Genomic DNA, 20,936 nt, shown 5'->3' with positions numbered 1-20,936 from the left:
CTCTTTCTCTCCAGTAAAATTCTTACAAGGCTTTCCTAAGGAGAAGTGTCATTATCCAATTTCTAGTAATTATAAGAGAAAAGTGACAGGACATTCGTAGTATTCATGTATGAAATGAGTTGTAAAAAATTTATCAAATAAGCAACATATTCATCTTCGCGTCATATCCGAAAACACAATTATTTATTTATTTATTTATTTATTTATATATATATATATATATAAGAAAGGAAGAAAGAAATAGCAGTGAACAGGATGGATAGTTGTATACGCATTCGAACAAAACATATCAACTACGCAAGAGAAGATTGCGGAAGAAAGTGTTTTCTCTCATGAAGAAGCAATCTTTGCTCCAGAAGCTTGTTTCAGAAGAAACTCCAAAGCCTTATTCATAAGAGGCTCCAAAGGCGGCATGTTCTTTACATCCTTTACGTTGTTCATTGTTTGCAAATTTTGCTTCATCTGTTCTTTGATAGCATATGCTGCTGCCTTTTGGTCATTTCTACCTGCATCTTGTCGTTGATGCTTGGCAAGTTCTGCAAATAACTTCTCCAATCGATCACTTCGGAGTCTCTCTTGGCTTTCAAAATCTTGCCTAGCATGAATAAGTTCGTCCCATGCGTTCTGTGCTCGCAACCGAAGACTTTTGATTTCTTCAGACTGTTGGTCTACCAAACGCTGCAGTTGTACTCGATAGGTCTGCAGTGAACGAACTTTGCTTTGCAAATGTTGAATCTTCTCTTCCATTTGAGCTGCATCATCTTTGAAATGCTCAGTATTGCGCTCTCTTTCCGAAAACTGCTCCCTTAATAGTTGCGCATTTTCCTTCTCAGCTTGTAGTTCTTCAGTTAAGAAGTTCACTTCAGCCTTGAGTTTCTCAACACTCTTTTCCAAAGTAGCCTGGAAAACGATACTATTTAACCAAACAATCAAAAACATAATAAAGCTATTTCACTCACCTTTTCTGCATTAAGCTTTTGCATATTTTCTCCTTGTTTGGCCTCTATTTGTAGTAGTTCTGCCAAACGTTCTTTCAGAAACTCCACCTGAGCAAGTTCACGATAGTCCAACTGACTTTCATCAACGAGTTCTTTCTTCTGGAAGCCTGAGCTTTCTTGACTATCCGCAATTTTTTTACGGAGACGATTCAATACAGGTGAATCGCCGTGGATAGCCAAGAAACTATTATTGCCTTCCTTGTTGTTATTTTGTTCTTTGTGAATGTCCTTCATTTTAGTCTCCGTCTGTAAATTGTTTAATAAAGTTTCCTTTTCTTCCAACTGTGCTTTCATGTGCTTGTTATCATTCTGTGTAGTCTGTAAAAGATCTGTCAACTTATAAACTGTCTCACAAAGTCTTCGTGTAACTGCTTCTTCTTGTTCCAAAATGGAATCAGATGAAGACTGAGTATCTTGCTCACAAGTGTTAGAAAAGTTCAGAGAATCTACCAGTTCATTGTCTTCCATTGCGGATATTTTTTCAGCCAAATTCTTCCAAGCGGTCTCTAATAATTCAAAGTTGGCTTTTCGTTTCTTGTTTTCATTCTGTGACTCCATCAAAAGAGCTTCAATATATCGTTTTTCATCAGCAATTTCTCTTTCACGTTGTTCTGCACATGCAAGTAGTTTGGAGAGTTCTTCAGTATCTTCCACATTGGAATGAATAAAGGAAGAATCTCGACTTGAACGTTCATCGACATAGGACTTGTCTTCATCCAAATTCGTATCACTTTCACTTTCTTTCATGAGTTGAACCAATTCGTTCGAATTTCGTTCTTGTTCGTTGGCAGGCTTACAAGTAACCGAGTTTTCTCGTTCTGCCAACAGCTGTCTAACAAAATCTTGTAGCCTTCGAACTTCTGCTTGTAACTGTACTAAACTTCCAGTAGTCTCTTCATTGACATATGCTTTGTTACGTATATACTTAGCTCGCTGAGCGAACTTTAACGTAGAAATGGTTTCTCCCAGATTCAAATCACTGGGACTAACTGTCGCTACCATGCAAGTCTTTGCATTTCCTCCTAGTGAGTCTTTCAATAGAAACGTCAATTTGGAATCTCTATAATTGATGTGACGTTCTTTTCCATTGGAGGCATCAACCAAAGCCATTATCACGTAACCCAAGACAGAGAGAGATCGATTGATGTTGCTTGCTTCTTTTAGCGTTTGTCCAGATGTTTTTGCTAACTTTTGTCTTTCGGATCCTGCCAAGTCGACCAAATTGAGTCGTGACACTCTCTTGGAGACTAGATTGTCAGGCTTCTCTTCTTTTCTTTCAATTATCACAGTAAAAACTCCGTGAGAACGGGAACTCTCCTGGTTCATGGAGGTTGCACTAACAGTTCTATTAGCAACTCCTTTTCTCAATACTCTATAACAATCTTCGGGATGCTTTACAACCTCCTCAGTAAGATCTTCCACATAGACGCCTTTCAATGTGTCTTCACGAATATTCAGATTGTGTTGAGAAGGTGTCAGCAAATCGGTGATGGTTTCATTATATACTTGTAAATAGGCACATTTGACTACATAATCAACTGCGCTACCCTTTTCTTCCCGTTCTTTTTGGATACTGTCGAAGATATATTCAAATACTCGGGGCATGATTCCTCTCAATTGTCTGATATCGCCTGACTGAGCTTGAATGCTTTCCTCCGGTCCTTGCATAGTGAAAGTTTTGCCAGATCCTGTTTGACCGTAGGCGAAGATGGTGCCATTGTATCCTGCTAAACAAGAATCTATGATTGGTTTTGCTACATTACGAAAGACATCTTCTTGTTTCCCATCAATAGGAAAAATACTATCAAACGTAAATTTTTTGGCATTTCCTTGGTCGTTTACTACGATATTTCTACCTCCATCGCCAACTTCTAAACATGGCAACGTATTCTGTTCTCTTTCATTGAGTGGTCTTATTCTTATAACAACACGCACACATTCACTAGTGGATGCTGCTATTTCTTCCAGTTGCGCATAGATATCCTTGTCGCCTCCATTTTCTTCCGGTTTGGTTGTCTGTGATACTTCAGTTTCTGTAGTGGAAGCAACCATGGGTTTTATATAGATGTTTCCGATACTATAGTGAAGAATAATGCAAAATCGATAGATAAATGATAATAAAAGCGTTTGTTATCGTCACAACAGGTTCTCCAAAAACAATTTATGATAAAAAATCACAATGGCCATGGAAGCAACGCTTTCAGTGAAATCCGAACGAGCATATGATGAATTAGACAGCTCGAGGAGCAGTTGCCGCCCTTTGAGAAATCATGGACAGACACGTACAAAGCTCTTGGAGTTGGAATCTAGAAAGATAGTTTGAACACCACAGCAATAAGGTGATATACAGAGTATGCAAGGAGCCTTGCAAACACTTCCGATGCTCCATAAAAATCTTTTGGGTAGTTGGTTCTTCGAAAGATATGTTCTTGTTTCCCTTGGAAAACTTCGCTTTAGTGGAGTGTTTTCTTGAGAAGAGGGTTCCTTTTTCGTCGTTTATCGAGACTTGGAGTTTTTTGCTCCTATTTCAGAGTCCGAAATATCGTTTGCTTGCAACATTCCTCACCTACATTTCGTGGAAGGTGGAAAAACTTTTGTTTATTCACACTCATATGTATTAAGACTGTATATGGCCAAATACTCTCTCTCCCCATTTCGGTAGTACTTGCGAAAAAATAAGACTTCGATTTTGTTTTGGACTTGCCTATCTTTCATACATCTATAGCTTTACTAGCGAAATAAAACAAGAAGAAGAATGCAATTACAGTAAAAACGCCGCGCAGCCCCTTGAAAATAGCAAGTTCTCAAACATCATGAATTTATGAAACAAGAAACCCTTCAGCACTATTCTACAGCTGCTTCAACTTCGGCAGCAAAACCTGCAGGAATTCGTCTCTGCCCTACACTTGGGGTTTCACTAATGCTTGCAAGCTTTTTAAAGATCTTCTCATTCAAACCAGTTGAAGGAAACCTCGAACGATGTTTCTTTGGTTTTGATTTCGAATTTTGTGATATTTCGCAAGCATTTTCTACGAACTCGGACTCGGCGTCATTCCCATTCTTAGACATGACATGAGAACTACCTGTTCCTTCCTTCTTAAGACCTAAACCTGCATTCGAAGCTGTAAAAGAAGGTCAGTTCCAAAAGTGATGTTGGAAGAAGTACAAGTGCTTACTCTTCCTTGATGAATCCGATTTTTTGTACTTGACCTTGCTTGGTTGCATTGGTTTCTCAGAGGCTTGAGAGGGTTTCGGTGTGGAATTCGAAATCAGTTTAGGTTTGACACCATGAGTCTTATTGCAAGGCAAAGGCGTGCTTTCTCCCACAACGCCATTTTCAGAGCTATTCATACGATTGCGATCCACTGATGTTGCTTCGGCACTATGAGTATTTGAAAGTGTATCCACTGTCTCATTCTTTTCTACGGAAGTGACGTGAACCTTGGGTATCGTATTCTGTAGAGTGTCTAAACAAGCCAATAACTTCATTGAAGCTAAGTATATGTCGGATCCCATACCTTTCACATCATCTGGCTCTCTTATTGCTTCGATATGATTCAGCCCCTTTGACTCCGTGCTGCTGAAAACTTTTGGTTGCTCTGCTTGATGTTTGTTTGGGTTTTGCTCTCGTTCCCATTTCTTCTGCGCTGCTAATTCCTTTCTTCGCTTAATTTCTTCGCGTTTTTCCTTACCTATTCCAATTATTCACTATTGTAACCATTAGACAAATCAACAAGATACATACTCTTCTGTCGTTGTGAGCGTTTGATTTCTGCTTTGTGTCGGCGATACGCGTCTATAAGATCTTTTTCAGTGACATCATATTCTGAAAATGCTGCATTCAACAGTTCCGTTGCACTTTCCGCACTCTCATTCTTCTTTGATTTTCCCAAATCCCGACATCGAATTTGGGCCAATTTTTTCACAAAATAATTATAGACAAGTTTGTCAATGCTCTCTGACCACTCTATTCGCAGTTTCTTCTTTTTTAAAGGTGATTGCGTAGAACCGTGTACTGCCAAATTTGAAATTTCTTCCGCTGCCATAGTAGCAGCTTTCCTTTTACATCTTCTAGCTGGCGATGCCGAAATATCTTCTTCAGCACCTTCTGAACCTTGTGTCTGAGTTTCAACAGAGTCGATCTTATGTGAGTTCATTGAAAAATAAGAATCTTGATCTTGACCTTTCACATTCTCGGAATCATTCAAAGGTCTTTGTTCGAAATGACTATCGGTTGCAAGTCTGAGTGCATGTTTCAAATCTGAAAGTATCTCCTCTTTTTCGTTTCGCACCATATGCTTCCACTCACTATGAAATACAGAAAATGCATCTTCTTCAAAGTTCTTCTTACTGCAACGATATTTACTCAAGCCCTTACAGTTGAAAAGTGCCTTGATATGACTCCAAAGCTGCTTCGACAAGTAACATCTTACAGCACCATTTTCGCCAAAGCTTGCTTTCTGTGCAAGACTATATTGAGCTCCAGTCACAAAAAGATTCTTAATATAAGAGGCAACATAGGTAGAAGTAAAGCTACGTCTTGACAAATTACTTGATTCCAAAACTTCCTTCAGACTAATAATACAACTTTTGACAGCCTCAGGAATGGGCTCAAGCTTTTCACAAATTTCTTCGTAAGTGTATTCAATAATCGTTGGTATCTGCGAATGTTCAGAGAAAGAGTCTTCTAAAGAATTACTTCTCTCGCGTGCACTTGAAGGCTCAATTCTTTCTTCTTCAAAAAGTTCCTCCAGCTCTTCCGAACAAATATAAAAATCCTGTTCCAATTCTTCCTTTACATCTTCAAACAACTCCACTGCTTCAGAGTCGTCAATAAAATCATCGTTCATATCGTAGTCGTCACGGGTGGACCTTGAAGATTTCTTGTTACTAACGTAAAGATTATTACTTTCTCCCGCCGTTTGTAAAACTTCTACTTACATTTTACTGTATTTTGCTACAACACCATCTAATCCTTTGGGAAGGAGAAGGTTATCTTTCGTAGAATATGGTTCAGGAGTGCTGTATTGGATTGGTTTCTCTTCACGAAGTACTCGCTCTACTTTTTTCAGGTCGACCTATTACCAAGGTTATTAAAATACTCAAAACCAAGTGAAAGAACTTACTCTATTTGTTTCTCCAGGAGTAATTTTAATGGAAATTGCCATAGATAACTTGACTTGTGCTAAGAATACTTTTAACCCAGTTTCATGTCGGATTGGCGCCTAAACCAAAATTAGCATTTTTTTGTACAATAAAGCCCGTAGACATATATATATATAAATATATATATATATAAATCCAATTATGTTTGTTGACCTCCTGTTTGATGAGCCTCTCTTTTATACTTTGTACTTTTCATTTTTGTCAACAGAGTGTAAGATATTGTAGATATTTTCTATTTTCAGACAGTCACTATGAACATAAGAATGGGCGTAGACTATTTCTTTACCGATGATTGGATGTTGTCGGCCATTGTCTGCATTCGAGCAACGAAGATAACCTTTCGTTTACCGTACTTGTTATTCCCGTGCAGACGTTGTTCTTCAGTTGCCAGTGGCTCTTCTTCTATATCATATCCCATATCTGCAGCGTTGTCGAATGCAGTAAAACTATCCAAGAATTTTTGTGGAGATACTTGGTCGTTTGAAACAGGCAGATATGCACCTATCACAGACGCTTCTTGTTTGTCGAAACAAAATGAAAACTCCGTTCTTGTCACAGTTGCGAGAAGTCCTGCACTCGATTCTTCTTTGAAGAAAGATTTTGTAAGTTTGCAGGTAGATTATAAAGAAGAAGCTAGTGCCGGAGGATTCATTCCGGGAACGTATAACAGGAGGGACACTTTTGTGACAGACAAAGAAATTCTTACAGCGAGAGCCATTGATAGATCTCTAAGACCCTTGTTACCTGGTTCTTTTCAAGACGACCTGCAGTTAACGTGCAGTGTCTTTAGCGCAAAGGGAGATAAGGATGCTGACGTACTTTCCATGAATGCTGCCTCCATTGCGCTATTGTTATCAAGTGTACCTTTTCAAGGACCAGTTGGTGCAGTGCGAGTTTCTCGTGTCGATGATCATTTTGTGATCAATCCCAGTTTTGAAGAATATGCGAGAAGTAATCTTAACCTTTTCTATGCCTGTACAAGATATAAGACAGTCATGATCGAAGCAGATGCTAACGAAGCACCTATTCCTATTTTAAAAGAGGCATTGCAATTAGCTCATGAGAAAGCTAGAGAAATGATTGATTTTCAAGAACATTTCTTGAAAGGAAAGAATATTGTCGAGATGGCAGTTCCATCGGAAATCAAAAATGAACAACTTGCGTTAGCTGCCAAAAAGTATGAAGGTCTGTTTGAAGAAATATTTTCACCTCGAGATGGTCATTATTTCACTAAAATGGAACGCCGCAAAGCACTAACTGAAGTAAATGAAAGAGCTGTACAAGAACTAGGTTTTTTGTTCACAAACGTAGATAGCCAAGAAATAGCGTCTTATTTGCATGATGTAGAGCATCAAGTCTTCCGAAGGTTGGCCTTACAGTCGATTCGAGAGTCCAGTTGTTCTGTACGCAGATGTGATGGAAGATATTCGGATGAAATTCGTCCTTTAAGAGCTCAAGTAGAAGTTTTGCCTGTGGTCCATGGCTCTTCTACATTTGAAAGAGGAGACACTCAAGTAGTTGGAGTTACTACTATTGGACCTACCGAACGTGCATTGAAAATGCAGTCTTATGCCGGTGGAGCAAAGGAGAATAAATTTATGGTACATTATAGGTTTCCTCCTTATTGCAATGGTCAAGTCGGCACAAGTTATGGAAGAAATCGCCGCGAAGTTGGTCATGGAGCACTTGTAGAAAAGGCTTTACGTTTTTTGTTGGATTCCGAAAATTTTCCGTATACAGTTCGAGTGAACGTTATAGCCACAGGAAGTGATGGTTCTACTTCTATGGCTTCCGTTTGTGCTGCTTCACTTTCACTTATGGACGCTGGTATCCCGTTGAGAAGGGCAGTCGCCGGTATCTCGATAGGACTTGTATGGAATGGAACAAAAGTAACTCATTTCACAAATGACTCTGTAGATAATCTTTTTCGGAAACCTGAAAATGCTTCGTCTGAATATATTCTTTTGACGGATATACTGGGCATTGAAGATCACCATGGAGATATGGACTTTAAGATTGCTGGAACGAAGCATGGTATTACAGCATGTCAATTGGATGTTAAAGTCCAAGGTATACCACCATTTATTGTAATAGAAGCCTTGCAACAAGCATCATCCGCTCACCAAAGGATTCTGAGCACCATGGATGATTGTCTGGGTAAGCCCCGGTTGGATCTAAGACCCAATGCTCCTCGAAGTAGTACATTATATATTGAACCATTGTTACGCAGTTCCTTATTAGGAATAGGTGGATATAAGCTTCGTTCTATTATAGAAGAAACTCGAGCGGATATTCAAGTAGATGATAATGGTAGAGTAGACATTGAAGCACCTTCTTTGGAATCCTATCAAAAAGCTGTGAAAAGAATTTATGAAATTGTCGGAGATTTGGTTCCAGGTACTCAATTTCAGGGTAAGATTACGGACATCCGTGACTATGGCGTGATGGTGGAACTATTTCAAGGACGAGAAGGACTCGTTCACGTTTCTGAACTTTCTGATAAAAAGGTTCTGAGAGCTACAGAGTTGAATTTACAGATTGGGCAGCCTTTGATGGTGGAAGTTATTGCATATGATCGTAAACGTGGACAAGTGAAATTGAGTCATCGAAAGACGAAACAAACGACAAAAAACAATGAATGATTTGGAGTTTAGATAACTTTGACATCTTCGTTTCGATAGTCAAGAATCGGAACGTAGCAACTTGAAAAACTTTAAAGATACAATCGAATGGTTTTGCAAAGTTTTCGTATAACGGAGAGAGAGTATACTATGCTTATGATGAGTTTTTCCAAGTTGAAGAGATATTTTATAAGAGACATGATCAATTGTTCAACTCAAAGACTTTTTTGGCTCATTCTGTATGTGACAACTTGAAATATCAAATATTCCAAATAAAATCCTCAATAAGAGAAGATAAATACTTTCAAAACTGAAAAATTCAAATGAAATCTACACAACGACAATAAAGGAATTGCCTGATACGACTGCTGACTTATACTTATCATTTCAAGTTTTGTCAGTTTTCGTCATTTGTTGGATGAAAGGAGGAATTGGAAAGCTTCCATGATGATGTCCTTTACGCCTGGTGAACAACCAAATAAGTATCAAGTCCCCTTTGATCCCCGAGAAGTAGAAGCACAAACTGCTTCTTCAAGTATTGCAGGTGCAGGTAGTGGTGACTTTCATACCTATCGCAAGTTAAAACGAAAGGAAATGGAACGTATCTCGGAACTAGAAAGAGAAGCCAAAGAGGTAAAGTAGAGCTCATATTCTTTATTTGTTTCCACTATAACGTTTCATAGGGAGAAGAAAAAGAGCAGTTCGAAAAGCAGAGACTTGAGAGAATGAGGAAGGAAGAAGAAAGAACCTTGAAGAGGTTTGTTGAGACTCTTGCTATGTCAAGGCCTTTCTTACACAATATTAGAGCCTTAAAACGTAAGAAGAAGAAAGAAAAGCGAAAACAAAAGAAGGAATATACTCCGAAGGAGTTTAATACGATTTCGAATGACTTGAACCACTCAAGTGCGGATGAGAAAGAATGCTGACGGAAGTTTTGTTCGAACAAACTGATAATTCTCTCGTAGCAAATGAATGCTGTTATGGGGTAGGGAAGAAGTTTGTGTTACAAGGAAGGTTGAGTTGCTTTGTCCTTTTTAGCGACGTAGTGCAGGGATAGATTTGTTTCATTGAAGTTTCCTGTATAGTGAATGGGACAACTTCCTTTTTAGAGATTTATATGTTCGTTGCCTTTTATTTCAGTTGAAAAGTGATGGGAATTGTACTATTCATTACGTTTTTTGCTGTTGAGATGTTGAATGGCAAGAAAAGTAAAGTCTTTTTGTATTGAACAAACGGAAAAATGTCTTTGGTAGCCATCAGAATATTTATTTTTTGTTTCAAGAGTTGATAAACCATGTCAAGCTTGTGCTTTTGGAATTGGGAAATGAAAATGGACTTGGTTGGTATTTCAGTTTCCAAAGAAAGTCAACAAAATACTGTAACACAAGGTTGGTTTCAAATAGTATATGGCCGTTACACTATTTGTCTTATATTGTATTTGCAGATAGTGATAAGTCAAATCTTCTTTGTGTCCTATTAGACTTGAGTCCAAATTTATTCGATAGACTGGACAAGGTAAGTCTGCAACAAGAGACACTGTCCTCTTCTCTTACTGTGACAAGTTTGTACCCAGTCAAAGTGCTAAAAGTGTAGACTTGATCGAAGCAGACGCACTTGAAACTTTCCTACTACAGTTGATCACTTTTCTTCACGTCTTTTTGTTATCGAACTTTGCAAACAGATTAGTGGCAAGTCGTGGAATTCTTTTTTACATAAATATATTTAATTTTGATTTAGATAATTGTATACAATGAATACAATATTCACGTTGTATACGAGGATAAAGGTTTAAATACTCTGAGCGACCCATCCAATTCTGCCAGTTTTTTGTTGACAGAGGAACGACAGGAACGTTTGACCCGACTTGATTCAGAATTCTTGAAAAATGTTGCAAGTTTTATTGAATCATATCCTTACAATAGTTGCGAAGAGAATGGGACACTTCTTTCAGCTTCCCTTTCTTTTGCGCTTTGTTATCTTCATCGTAGAATACTATCGGAGAGATACGAAGCTCGCATTCTTTGTTTACATGCGTCTTCAGATGTACCCAAACAGTATATTGGAGTAATGAATAGTATATTTTGTGCGCAACGTTGGAGCATTCTTATAGATGTTTGTAACTTGCATGAAGAAGAATCATCTCTATTGCAACAAGCTGCTCATCTTACAGGAGGTATATACTTTAAACCGAAACAATCCGAAGCCATACCTCTGTCGAACTATTTATGTAGTTTATATTTTCCAGTAAGTTCCTTTTGTGTAAGTATGAATGAAGACTGAAGTTCACAAGAGTCGAGATGCTCGAAAGTATTTAAAAATACCGGTGCTGAATAGCGTTGATTGTAGCGCGTTGTGTTTTGAAAGTGGAGAAAAGATCCATATGGGTTACATTTGTTCCGTTTGTTTAGCAACTTTTGGCAGAAAGAGACTTTCCTGTAATATATGTGGTGCAGAGTTTGCAGAAAATGATAAGAGTTGAAGAAAGATACGTTGAAATGAATGGATATAGTTGTAGATGTGAAATGGTATAATGGACAATGCAGATTTATTTCATATCTCCCACTTATAACTTTTGAAACCATGTCTATAACTATTATCTAGTGGCTTTATGAAGATTTGTAGATGCAGTTGAATATAGCCATTAAGACGAAGAGTGAAGAATAGTCTTCACAATGAGCGTTGTAGAAACTCCTATGAATCTAAATAATAATGGGTAAAAGTCTTTTGGTATTCTTTTGTGGGAATTCTTGTTTGGTGGTTGTCGTCGTGTTGTACGAGTTTTATGCCGCCAAGCTTTTTTTGGGTTTCGGCTATATTTCTTATTACTTTTCTGATTTCCCTTGGCATAGTTAGAGGTATCTTTCGAAATGACAAGGACCAACTTTCGTAAGTTTGCAATTGGTTTGAATAAAGAACGCTGAACTTTTCTATAGACTGGCACTACTTTGTGTTGTTCTTGCATATAGTTGTATGTATCTGATGTGGATTACTTGTTATCTACAGCAACTGTACCCCATCATTCGACCAGAGAAGCCACCTCATTTTGAACAATAATAAGAGTGTGATAAGAGTATTGCTTTCTTCACACACACACATATACATAAATATATATCCCACAGCTGTTGTTATTTATGTGTCTTTACAAAACAATTTCGTAGAAAATATTCAGTATGAAACAACAAGCTGTATGGTGTGCAGTAAAAAACCAGTGGAACTATTCATGATCTTCATGGGCAGTTGACTCTTGAGCATCCTGTACATTCACGGAAATCAGATATGTGTCGTTTCTTTCTCCAAGCAATCTCGACGACAAGCGTTTCAATCCGCAGTCTTCCAAACAACTCCAGCCATTGGTATGAAATGGTAAACAACTAAGCAGTTGAGACTCATGTTTCGAACCATGATAAACACCATGGCGTGTTCTAAATATATGTTTGCTTTCTGGACGACAAAGATAGACATTGGCATTCAAAGACTGACCATATTCCACATAAGCCATAGGAACCTAATTCCTTGGATAAGTCAAATGAACCCTTGTAAAACAAACTTGATTCACAACCTTTGGTCGAGATTTGTATTCATTGACAATCATCCTCCTAATATTTCTCCATCGTGCCAGTCTTGGTTGCAGATATCTTACACAAAAGAAAATTCCAACTGCTACAAGAAAAGTACAAGCTACCATACCAACTGCAAAAACTGCAGTTCTCCAAATACTCACACCACAAACTCCCTTTCCACCAGGATATATCGGAGTCGTTTGATTCTGTCGAGTAAACTAGAACAGAAGACCAAGTGAGCAGACTGGTCAACCATCATTGGAGTTCTCCTGTTTACCATATTACAATATAAACATCGATCCAAAAGCCCCATACAACTAAAAGTAAAGTTCCAGCCCACCAACACTGGAGCTAAGCCTTGTATTGTGCACCACTCTGGGTCTGAAGTGTAATTAGACTGTAACAATACTTCATCCTCCAATACAACCAATTTTAGGTTCTGTGTTCGAAGCCGAGTAATAACACGGGTGTGGTTTATTGGACTGTTCTCACAACGATATAAATTGGGACAAGTGCAACCCGTTTCTACCGCCTTTTTGTAGTATTGAGAAAAGTCTTCTCGCGGGCAAAAATTCGACCTTACCTGTGTAACAGAAAACACTGAAATACAAATACTTGCATATACAACCCAACAAAAAGTATTTGTTGCAACCTTCATAGTATAAAGACAAATCTGTTCTTGATTATACATACATCACTACGCCTCCATCCATCGGAGGAGTGGATAACTCAAAGAATTCGCCATGCAACTTGTTCTTCTAGAACATTTTCCCCTCTTGGATGAGGCGACTTATATATATCTTTCTTATTACATCATATCTGAATTGTATAAAATAAATGAAATGGAAATCCATTCATTTTCTCAACTGATGTAAAAGTCATACAATTTGTTGTGTATTGGGCCATTGTTGTGTGTATGTCGACTATAAATAATAGTCACGATATTGCTACAGTAAAGGAACATCACAACACTGAAAAGTTCGAAAGCAACGATAACGAAAGAAATGAAGAGTTTCGTGATTTTGGACCAGTTATACAACCTTACCAAAAGCCAAAGAAGAAAAAGAGAGTCCTGCCGTTCGAGAACTTGTATCTTCAGTCTCTACCAACAGCACAACTATATGAAAAAAGTTATATGCATAGAGACTTGATAACTCACATTAAAGTTACAAAAACAACCCACTTTCTTATCACTGCTAGTTGCGACGGTCAACTCAAGTTTTGGAAGAAAACGCCGGGAGGAATAGAATTTGTAAAACAGTTCAAGGCACACATAGGTCGAATGGCAGAAGTAGCAACAAGTACGGACGGATTGTGGTTGGCTACTACAGGAGTAGATAAGACTCTCAAAGTATTTGACGTTACCAACTTTGATATGGTTCATATGATACAATTAGATTACATACCCTCAGCTTGTTGTTGGATAAATGAAACAGAAAGTGCCGTTCCTCAAATTGCTGTTGCACAACGCGAGTCTTCAATTGTGCGTATATATTTGTACAACCAAAACGAAGCCAATCTTACGCTTGAAAATATACACCAAGCTCCTATTCAGATACTGAAATACAACCCTATCTACAAAACAGTATTATCAGTAGACGAGGCAGGATTTATAGAATATTGGATGCCTACAAAAGAATTGACACTACCTCAACAAGTTACCTTTGCTTTCAAGGCAGATACCGATCTTTTTGAGTTGGTTCAATCCAATACCTTTTGTTTGTCCTTGGAAATAAGTGCAGATGGAAAGATGTTTGCTTGTGTAGGTGCAGATAGATATATTAGAGTATTTTCCTTTCTTACTGGCAAACTACGTCGTAAATACGATGAATCTTTACTAGCTGCTGAAGGAATTCAAGTATCGGGACCTTCCAAGTTGCGTTTGGAAGCTGGAGACTTTGGAAGAAGAATGGCAAGAGAGAAAGAACTGAGTAAAGCTATTGCTGAAAGACAAGAACAACTTTCTCTTCCCAATGTAGTATTTGACGAAAGTAATCATTTCATTCTCTATTCCACTTTACTTGGCATTAAGATAGTGAATGTAGACACCAATAAGTTGGTTCGAATCATTGGTTTACCAGAGAATACTGAGCGTTTTCTCATGTTAGCTTTATATCAAGGAGTTCCACAAGTTCCAATTGGTTCCGTTCAACGCATCAATGAAACTCCTGATCCAACCATTTTTGCCACATCTTTGGATAGACAACGTTTCTTTTTATTTACCAATCGTGAGCCTTCAGATATTACTCAAGGAGGAGAGATGGGTCGCAATGTGTACAATGAAAGGTTGTTAGGTTCTGCGATAGAAAGTGCAACGAGTGTTGTTGATAAGAAGAGTTCGACCAAAGACTTGGATAGTCACGTTATTTTGCATACCAATTTAGGTGATATTCATATCAAAGTCTTTACAGTGGAATGTCCCAAGACAGCAGAGAATTTCATAGTGCATTGTAAGAATGGCTATTACAATGGATGCATTTTTCATCGAGCTATCAAAGACTTTATGATTCAGACTGGTGATCCGGAAGGAGATGGAACAGGTGGTGAGAGTATTTGGGGTGGAGAGTTTGAAGACGAATTTCATCCCGCTTTGAAACATGATAGACCAGGGACAGTAAGTATGGCTAATGCTGGTCCCAATACCAATGGTAAGCCATTCTCTTCCTACCCAATCATCGTCTAGCTATTATGTTTGCAACTCATATGTATCGTAGGTTCTCAGTTTTTCATTACCACAGTTGCTACTCCTTGGTTGGATAATAAGCACACTGTTTTTGGAAGAGTTATTCGTGGAATGGATATTGTTACTCAAATAGAAAATTTAAAGACTAATAGTAGTGATAAACCTTTAGAAAAGGTTATCATTAAGAAGACTACAGTAGTATAACAAGAACTAGTTGTATGAATGATGATATTCCATCAGAGTATACGGCGGTTGTAGAGATATTCAGTGATATTGGTCTATTTGAGTGTTGAAGCTACATCCATCTCAACAACTCAACAAGAGCTCTTATTTCATCCTCCTACAATAAACCCAACACTTTCTTTCACGTCGATGACCCAAAAACCAACTGCAACAACAATATAGTGAAGTTACACAGTGTCTGAAGGCAGCCATTGTCTTCGACTTCGCCACTTGCTTATATATCTCGTGAGAGCAATACACAGTGGAATCCTTAGAGGACTTGTGAGGCGATGAAGGAGATAAGCGACTGCTAGTGAGCCCAATTGAGGAGACAATTTGTCCAAAAAGGATGGTCTTCCTACTGGAGTCCCCTCAAGCCAGTGACCCAAAGTTTGTAACAAGCCTTCTACATCCATCCCCACATAAACAAGTAACAAGGATAACAGATACGAACACACTGAAATAACAGCTGAAACTACAATAAAAGTCACACCATAAGTAGCAACTAGCTGTCGAAAACGGTTAGGTATCCCAAAACTCCAACTCCTTTGACTTGTAGAAGCTACTTCTTGCATGAACCACTCACAACTATGTTCGCATTTCACTTGTGTCATGGGAAGAGATCCTTTCATAACTTGCATAAAAGTATAATTGTTTCTTAAAACAACTATATTTTCAAAACTTTTTACATTTGAATTATTTTGATTCCTTTTGAGAAGTGTTTGTACACTATTTGTGTTTCAATTCTTGTGAAGTGTTGCTCTTCAATTTTTTGTGGTTCAAAGCACAACAATCCATGGAAGACGCAAGTGCCAAGGAACAAGAAGAAGACAAGTTGGACTTTTATGACGACCTGTTTCGCGACGCTCCAGAGATAGGAAACAACGGAGTTGAAGCTGACTTTACTAGAGCTGCTCAAGGACTGGAGAGTGAACAGCTGGAAAGCGTTGCCGAAACACAGCCTACTGACCCTTTGAAGACCGCAGTTTCTGTAAGTGGTCTAGGTTGGTGGTTTACCGACGAAGAATTGGAACAATTAGCGTGTGACTCTAACAAAGGAGTTGTCCCACGAAAGGCACTCAAAGAAATCAAGTTTTGTTATGATATTATCAATGGAAAGTCGATAGGTGACGCCTATTTGATCTTTGAAAACTCCAAAATGGCGCAAGAAGCAGAAAGAAATCTACAATCTCACGACTTTGGCAGAAAGGTCAAAGTTGAGTTGACCACAGAAGAAGTGGCTCAACAAGAAACAGAGTGGGCTTCGAAAAGGCCTCAATGGAAACACGCTCATACTCGTTATCAATCTCAAGGAAGAAGAAACCCTTCCCAAAAGGGCGCTTTTGAACAGTCGTATTATAGAGGACAAGGTGCAAATGGTCCATTTCCAGGAAATGCAGCTCACTTTACCCAAAAGCTTCCTCCTTCGCAAGCCGCAACTATGTCAGCTCCTCCAGCCTTTCCTTTCTTTACACCCTTTGGATTTCCAGCTTTCCCTGGTATGCCTGGTAATATGGCTGGTCGTGGAAATCAGTTGGGATCCAACATTATGGCAGCTAATACAGCTTTTGGTGCAAATAATGCTACGAATAGCAACAATAGTAATAACTTGCCTACAGCAAGAGCCAATCAGCCAGACAGCTCTTTCTTCCCACCAGGATTTCCTCCGATTCCTCCACACTTGTTTGGTTATCCTCCATTTTCGGGTATGCCTTCAGGAAGTGGCTTTCCTGGCTCTTATACTAGCGCTTCAGCTACAACTGGACCTTTTGGAAATACTCCTTTGAATGAACCGGATTCAAGTGCCATTCAAGTAAGTCGTAAGCTTTTTATATATCTATGTTCTAAACATTGTCTATACTAGTCCAATATGCCAGTCTCATCTGCTTCCAGTCGATTTACGGGAGATAAAGATATTGAAGCAAAAGAAGAACAAAGTGAACATCCATCAGTCGTTTATTCCAAGAATCGTGAAACAAGAACCAAACAAGATCATTCACAACGAAGGTCAAGTAGAGACTCTTCTAAAAGTGAGCCAAGCAGCAGTAGCCGAAAGAGTGGTGACTCAAGAAGTAGGTCAGAACGTCATTCCAAGAGACACAGTCACCATGAGAAGAAGCGAAATCGTCATGACAGCGATTCGGAAGATGATTCATTGCGTCATAATCGCTCAAGTCGACGCAAATATCGAGGAGATGACCATTCCAGAGACAGATATGAAAAATATTCCAGGCGGAGTTCTCATGAAGAACGTCGAGGTAGATAGGTTATCCATTTGTACAATTTTATAGTTACAGAAATGGTACAAAATAATAAATCACGTCAGACAATAATAGAAACGAGAAGATGCACCCAGTTTTCATTGCACTCGTTGTGATATCTCTTCATTCGACTATGTTAGACAAGAAATAAAGTTCTTTTATCCTCTTTGAAAATGGATTTGTCCTTTAGAACTTGTCAAGTTGGTGGTGGTTCACAGTATACCATTCTGGCATTCACATAATCTTTCAGGATAATTCTTGCACTCCTTTGAATGTCCGGATTCCCATGCTTTGTCATAAAACCTCGCAAAGTAGCATATCGTTCCAATAAAATTCTAGCATTCAGATGATTCTCTTCTCCATGTTGTAAAGTTATTCCATAAAGACGTCTGAAATCATCTCCAGGAATTCTGCGACAGACAAATTCCATGGGAGGAATGGGATCTCTTATTTGGTCAATTGGTAAAATGCCGTTGCATATCAGTTCTTCTTTGCTGGATGTAAAGTTAGGAAACACTAAGCCAGGACAGTCACAAAGCAAAAGGTCCTTTTCAAGAAACAAAGTCTGAAAGTGTTTGGTCTTACCAGGAGTTGAAGATACAGCTGTCCTTTTTGCTTTCTAAACAAAGGATGATAAGTTCGCATACAAAAGTCCAACCTTACTTACTAATAATGAATTGATTGTAGAACTCTTTCCAACATTGGGATATCCAACAAGTCCCACTACAAACGGCTTTTCATGACTAGTCTCATGACTTGAAACACAAGACGAACTTCGAAAACTCTTCATGAAATCCACCAAACCTTGACTGGACATAGTGTTATACTTGTAATCGTTCTTCACCAAGTCATTTTCGAATCCATTTTCTTCTGAAGAATATTTGGCAGAAAAAAACACAAATGGCATATTCAGTCTTTCAAGGTATTCTGACCACTTCAATTTCATCTCCGTGGTCAACAAATCAGCCTTGTTAAGAATCAAAGCCGTATGTTTGTAGGAAGAAACTTCGTGAACATAATTTTCCAAATCTTTTGAAAAATAAAGCAACGGATTTCTAGCGTCTACAATTTGCATCACTAGGTCGCTGTTTTCAACAACTCGCCAAAGTTGTCGCCATACTTCCAAATTTTTCTCATATGGAGTAATCCGATGCTGTCCACTCTCTTCCACCTTAGCAAGTTGCCTTCTCCACTCTAGAAAAGACTGCTTCTCTAGACTTGTCAATTCTGCTGGGGTTGTTCTCTTATTCCATTTGGGACGACGAGGTATTTGTAAAGGTTCTCTGGTGTAAGCTAATGTTGGCTCCTTTTTTGTAACTTGTTTACCATCCAATTCAAATATCACAGTTTTGTTTCTTTCAGCTTCAAAATTGCGGTCAGCAAGTTCTGCTTCCAACAACAGTGTGGCCAAGTCCGAAGTCTCCGTGATGGACTGTGTGTCAGTAACATAACTTGTTGTTTGTGAATTTTTATTTTTGTTGTTTTTCTTTTTACTTTGCCTTGCATTTGGAGGTTTTCGTAAAGATCTACCCAGGTCCCCGTCTTTCTTTCTCTCTCTCAATCCATCCATTGGCATCATCGCTTTTCACACTTGTAGTTTTTGATAACATTTGTGTAACTGATGGAGTTCATTTTCTTCTCCTCAAACGACTCTTTGTGACATTGACTTGGTTGGAAGACTCAGATGTACTGGGCACAGCTCTTTGAACGTTATTCTTTCGATAGAGTGGTAACCACTTTCTCCAACAAAAAACAAAGGAACTATACAACCACAAAACACAAGGAAAAATAGTAGCAATCATATATATCCAGTTACAACGATGGCTCTTCCAGGCATCCAAAGCTTTCCATAGAGACACGAAAGCAGGAAATCCACGAAGTAAATTGAACACAAGTGTAACATGCAATAGAATAGCTCTCCCAACTTTCATACCTCCCAATACAATAACAACTGCTTCGGTAACAATCTGAACACTAAAAACAAACACATGAGGAGCAATCAGCTGTGATAGACAATAAGAAGGTTTCCAATAATACACTCTTTTCACTCCTCTTACTACAGGCAGTCCAAAGAATATACGAAATAACTCAACCATGGGTTTGTTCACAGTTTGCACTTTCTCAAGAGAGGCCATAGTGACATTCTCTTCAATACGCAAAGCAAGAAGCCACTTTAGTTTGTATAAATATTTCAAAGCAGAATGAATAAACGGTAACATATTTTTGTTGAAAAGAAACGGGTTCTGTTCCAACGACTTTAACCACATAAAGCCTTCCAATCCTTCCAACAACAAGGGTAGCCATATGGTTAACACCAATTCCAACAGGGAAAGTATCATAAAAACTTTGCTGACTTCTTTAGGAAGCTCCACAAATTTCTCGGGAATTCGAAGAACATCGTGTACATATTGAACAACTGATGACGAACCAAAGGGTTGATATGCTTGCAAGTATTTGACAATTCCCAGAATAAAACTACTCAGTACTCCCAACAAAGTTGAGTAAATCGGTAGTGTCTCTTCCGATATTTTCCATTGTTGAACGCTTATCATCATAAATAGAAATACTATTAGCCATCTGAATACAAAAGCACTTTTGTGGAAAGTAGATCCCATTTTCCTATCACAGCAACTACTCTTCCATCCTTTGTTGAATTGCAATTACAGTTCAAAGTAAAAACGCAGTGAATGAAGCGCAACTTGGTAGCCTCGGAACATTTGCGTTGTCATAATAGTCAGCTGCAAGTAGAATTGCAGTTGATAAAACCTATCCTACTAAACAATGAGTTCAGTTTTCGGCTTATTTTCTTGTAAAAACACAACACAACACTATCAAACCCATCATCAGTTTACTCGAACAAAAAAATTTCAAGTTAGTTGAGATAAAATCTTCTCTATTTCTACTTTCTGACTATCCATATTCTCTAGACCCAACCTAAAGCTTCGTCCTCGTTGGCCGCTTTCCTAAGAGCAAGTCCTTTGCTTCATTCACTTTAGAGGCTATGACAGTACTTCCACCGCTATCGGGGTGATTTAAGAGCATCAAACGACGATGAGCCGACCTAATAGTATCTAAAGAGGCTCCTTTTCTTAAACCTAGAATCTGAAAAGCTTCTTCTCTGGTCATTTCGGGTTCGAAACCACCGGCCATGTGTCGGGGAATTCTGGGTCTAGCAGGTAAGGTTTGTATTCTCTTCCAAGCTTGTACAGCATAACGACCAGCCACTGCTGCGCCTGCTGCAACGAGTCCTGCGAAAAGAGCTTTTGACTAGGAACAACTTAGTATGGCTTTCATGGAAAATAAACACCAGCTTACCATTTCTTTTGACTCTCCAATCAATCAATCAATCCGTAACAAATAAAATAGTTGTGTACGACTATAAATGCTTTACACTTTAGTGAATATTGTCAAACTCTTTTCTTACA

At 38.5% G+C, this 20,936-nt stretch overlaps 11 protein-coding genes across 13 annotated transcripts; 5 read left to right on the top strand and 6 right to left on the bottom strand.

The window, feature by feature from the left end:
• Positions 1–167: 167 nt before the first annotated feature.
• Positions 168–3,134, bottom strand: Gasu_50840 (kinesin family member). The gene is made up of 2 exons (XM_005703818.1): positions 960–3,134; positions 168–900 (listed from the first exon to the last, which is right to left on the bottom strand). Exons 1-2 carry the CDS (start codon positions 3,048–3,050, stop codon positions 331–333), a joined length of 2,661 nt encoding a protein of 886 aa, XP_005703875.1. The 5' UTR covers positions 3,051–3,134; the 3' UTR covers positions 168–330.
• Positions 3,135–3,143: 9 nt separating this feature from the next.
• Gasu_50830 (uncharacterized protein) lies at positions 3,144–6,184 on the bottom strand. The gene is made up of 6 exons (XM_005703817.1): positions 6,125–6,184; positions 5,940–6,076; positions 4,744–5,888; positions 4,517–4,690; positions 4,175–4,465; positions 3,144–4,120 (listed from the first exon to the last, which is right to left on the bottom strand). The coding sequence occupies exons 1-6, from the start codon at positions 6,164–6,166 to the stop codon at positions 3,843–3,845; spliced, it is 2,067 nt and encodes a 688-aa protein (XP_005703874.1). The 5' UTR covers positions 6,167–6,184; the 3' UTR covers positions 3,144–3,842.
• Positions 6,185–6,424: 240 nt separating this feature from the next.
• Positions 6,425–9,148, top strand: Gasu_50820 (polyribonucleotide nucleotidyltransferase). The gene has a single exon (XM_005703816.1). It carries the CDS (start codon positions 6,461–6,463, stop codon positions 8,804–8,806), a length of 2,346 nt encoding a protein of 781 aa, XP_005703873.1. The 5' UTR covers positions 6,425–6,460; the 3' UTR covers positions 8,807–9,148.
• Positions 9,149–9,164: 16 nt separating this feature from the next.
• On the top strand, positions 9,165–10,013 carry Gasu_50810 (uncharacterized protein). The gene is made up of 3 exons (XM_005703815.1): positions 9,165–9,418; positions 9,469–9,542; positions 9,591–10,013. The coding sequence occupies exons 1-3, from the start codon at positions 9,230–9,232 to the stop codon at positions 9,709–9,711; spliced, it is 384 nt and encodes a 127-aa protein (XP_005703872.1). The 5' UTR covers positions 9,165–9,229; the 3' UTR covers positions 9,712–10,013.
• Position 10,014: 1 nt separating this feature from the next.
• Gasu_50800 (transcription initiation factor TFIIH subunit H3) lies at positions 10,015–11,829 on the top strand. Of its 2 annotated transcripts, none has more exons than XM_005703813.1 (5): positions 10,015–10,173; positions 10,230–10,300; positions 10,348–10,473; positions 10,523–11,029; positions 11,076–11,829. In XM_005703813.1, exons 1-5 carry the CDS (start codon positions 10,080–10,082, stop codon positions 11,262–11,264), a joined length of 987 nt encoding a protein of 328 aa, XP_005703870.1. In that variant the 5' UTR covers positions 10,015–10,079; the 3' UTR covers positions 11,265–11,829. The 2 variants fall into 2 exon arrangements, with proteins under 2 accessions (XP_005703870.1, XP_005703871.1); XM_005703814.1 differs by having other exon boundaries at positions 11,076–11,712.
• Positions 11,830–11,833: 4 nt separating this feature from the next.
• Gasu_50790 (hypothetical protein) lies at positions 11,834–13,094 on the bottom strand. Of its 2 annotated transcripts, XM_005703811.1 has the most exons (4): positions 12,929–13,094; positions 12,623–12,877; positions 12,345–12,563; positions 11,834–12,290 (listed from the first exon to the last, which is right to left on the bottom strand). In XM_005703811.1, the coding sequence occupies exons 1-4, from the start codon at positions 13,034–13,036 to the stop codon at positions 12,000–12,002; spliced, it is 873 nt and encodes a 290-aa protein (XP_005703868.1). In that variant the 5' UTR covers positions 13,037–13,094; the 3' UTR covers positions 11,834–11,999. The 2 variants fall into 2 exon arrangements, with proteins under 2 accessions (XP_005703868.1, XP_005703869.1); XM_005703812.1 differs by having other exon boundaries at positions 12,623–13,094.
• A 130-nt stretch (positions 13,095–13,224) lies between these two features.
• Gasu_50780 (peptidyl-prolyl cis-trans isomerase B (cyclophilin B)) lies at positions 13,225–15,909 on the top strand. The gene is made up of 2 exons (XM_005703810.1): positions 13,225–14,993; positions 15,060–15,909. The coding sequence occupies exons 1-2, from the start codon at positions 13,262–13,264 to the stop codon at positions 15,230–15,232; spliced, it is 1,905 nt and encodes a 634-aa protein (XP_005703867.1). The 5' UTR covers positions 13,225–13,261; the 3' UTR covers positions 15,233–15,909.
• A 25-nt stretch (positions 15,910–15,934) lies between these two features.
• Gasu_50770 (uncharacterized protein) lies at positions 15,935–17,582 on the top strand. The gene is made up of 2 exons (XM_005703809.1): positions 15,935–17,063; positions 17,115–17,582. Exons 1-2 carry the CDS (start codon positions 16,047–16,049, stop codon positions 17,514–17,516), a joined length of 1,419 nt encoding a protein of 472 aa, XP_005703866.1. The 5' UTR covers positions 15,935–16,046; the 3' UTR covers positions 17,517–17,582.
• Position 17,583: 1 nt separating this feature from the next.
• On the bottom strand, positions 17,584–19,104 carry Gasu_50760 (GTP-binding protein). The gene is made up of 2 exons (XM_005703808.1): positions 18,179–19,104; positions 17,584–18,130 (listed from the first exon to the last, which is right to left on the bottom strand). The coding sequence occupies exons 1-2, from the start codon at positions 19,079–19,081 to the stop codon at positions 17,708–17,710; spliced, it is 1,326 nt and encodes a 441-aa protein (XP_005703865.1). The 5' UTR covers positions 19,082–19,104; the 3' UTR covers positions 17,584–17,707.
• Positions 19,105–19,113: 9 nt separating this feature from the next.
• Positions 19,114–20,294, bottom strand: Gasu_50750 (uncharacterized protein). Its single transcript, XM_005703807.1, has one exon. The coding sequence runs from the start codon at positions 20,124–20,126 to the stop codon at positions 19,140–19,142; it is 987 nt and encodes a 328-aa protein (XP_005703864.1). The 5' UTR covers positions 20,127–20,294; the 3' UTR covers positions 19,114–19,139.
• A 5-nt stretch (positions 20,295–20,299) lies between these two features.
• On the bottom strand, positions 20,300–20,924 carry Gasu_50740 (DnaJ homolog subfamily C member 19). Its single transcript, XM_005703806.1, has 2 exons — positions 20,827–20,924; positions 20,300–20,778 (listed from the first exon to the last, which is right to left on the bottom strand). The coding sequence occupies exons 1-2, from the start codon at positions 20,827–20,829 to the stop codon at positions 20,446–20,448; spliced, it is 336 nt and encodes a 111-aa protein (XP_005703863.1). The 5' UTR covers positions 20,830–20,924; the 3' UTR covers positions 20,300–20,445.
• Between the last annotated feature and the right edge of the window lie 12 nt (positions 20,925–20,936).

This window comes from Galdieria sulphuraria (assembly GCF_000341285.1).
Source record: "Galdieria sulphuraria unplaced genomic scaffold scaf_49, whole genome shotgun sequence".
Lineage (NCBI taxonomy): Eukaryota > Rhodophyta > Bangiophyceae > Galdieriales > Galdieriaceae > Galdieria > Galdieria sulphuraria.
The sequence above is the reverse complement of the archived record's forward strand: the minus strand, read 5'-3'. Positions and strand labels throughout refer to the sequence as shown.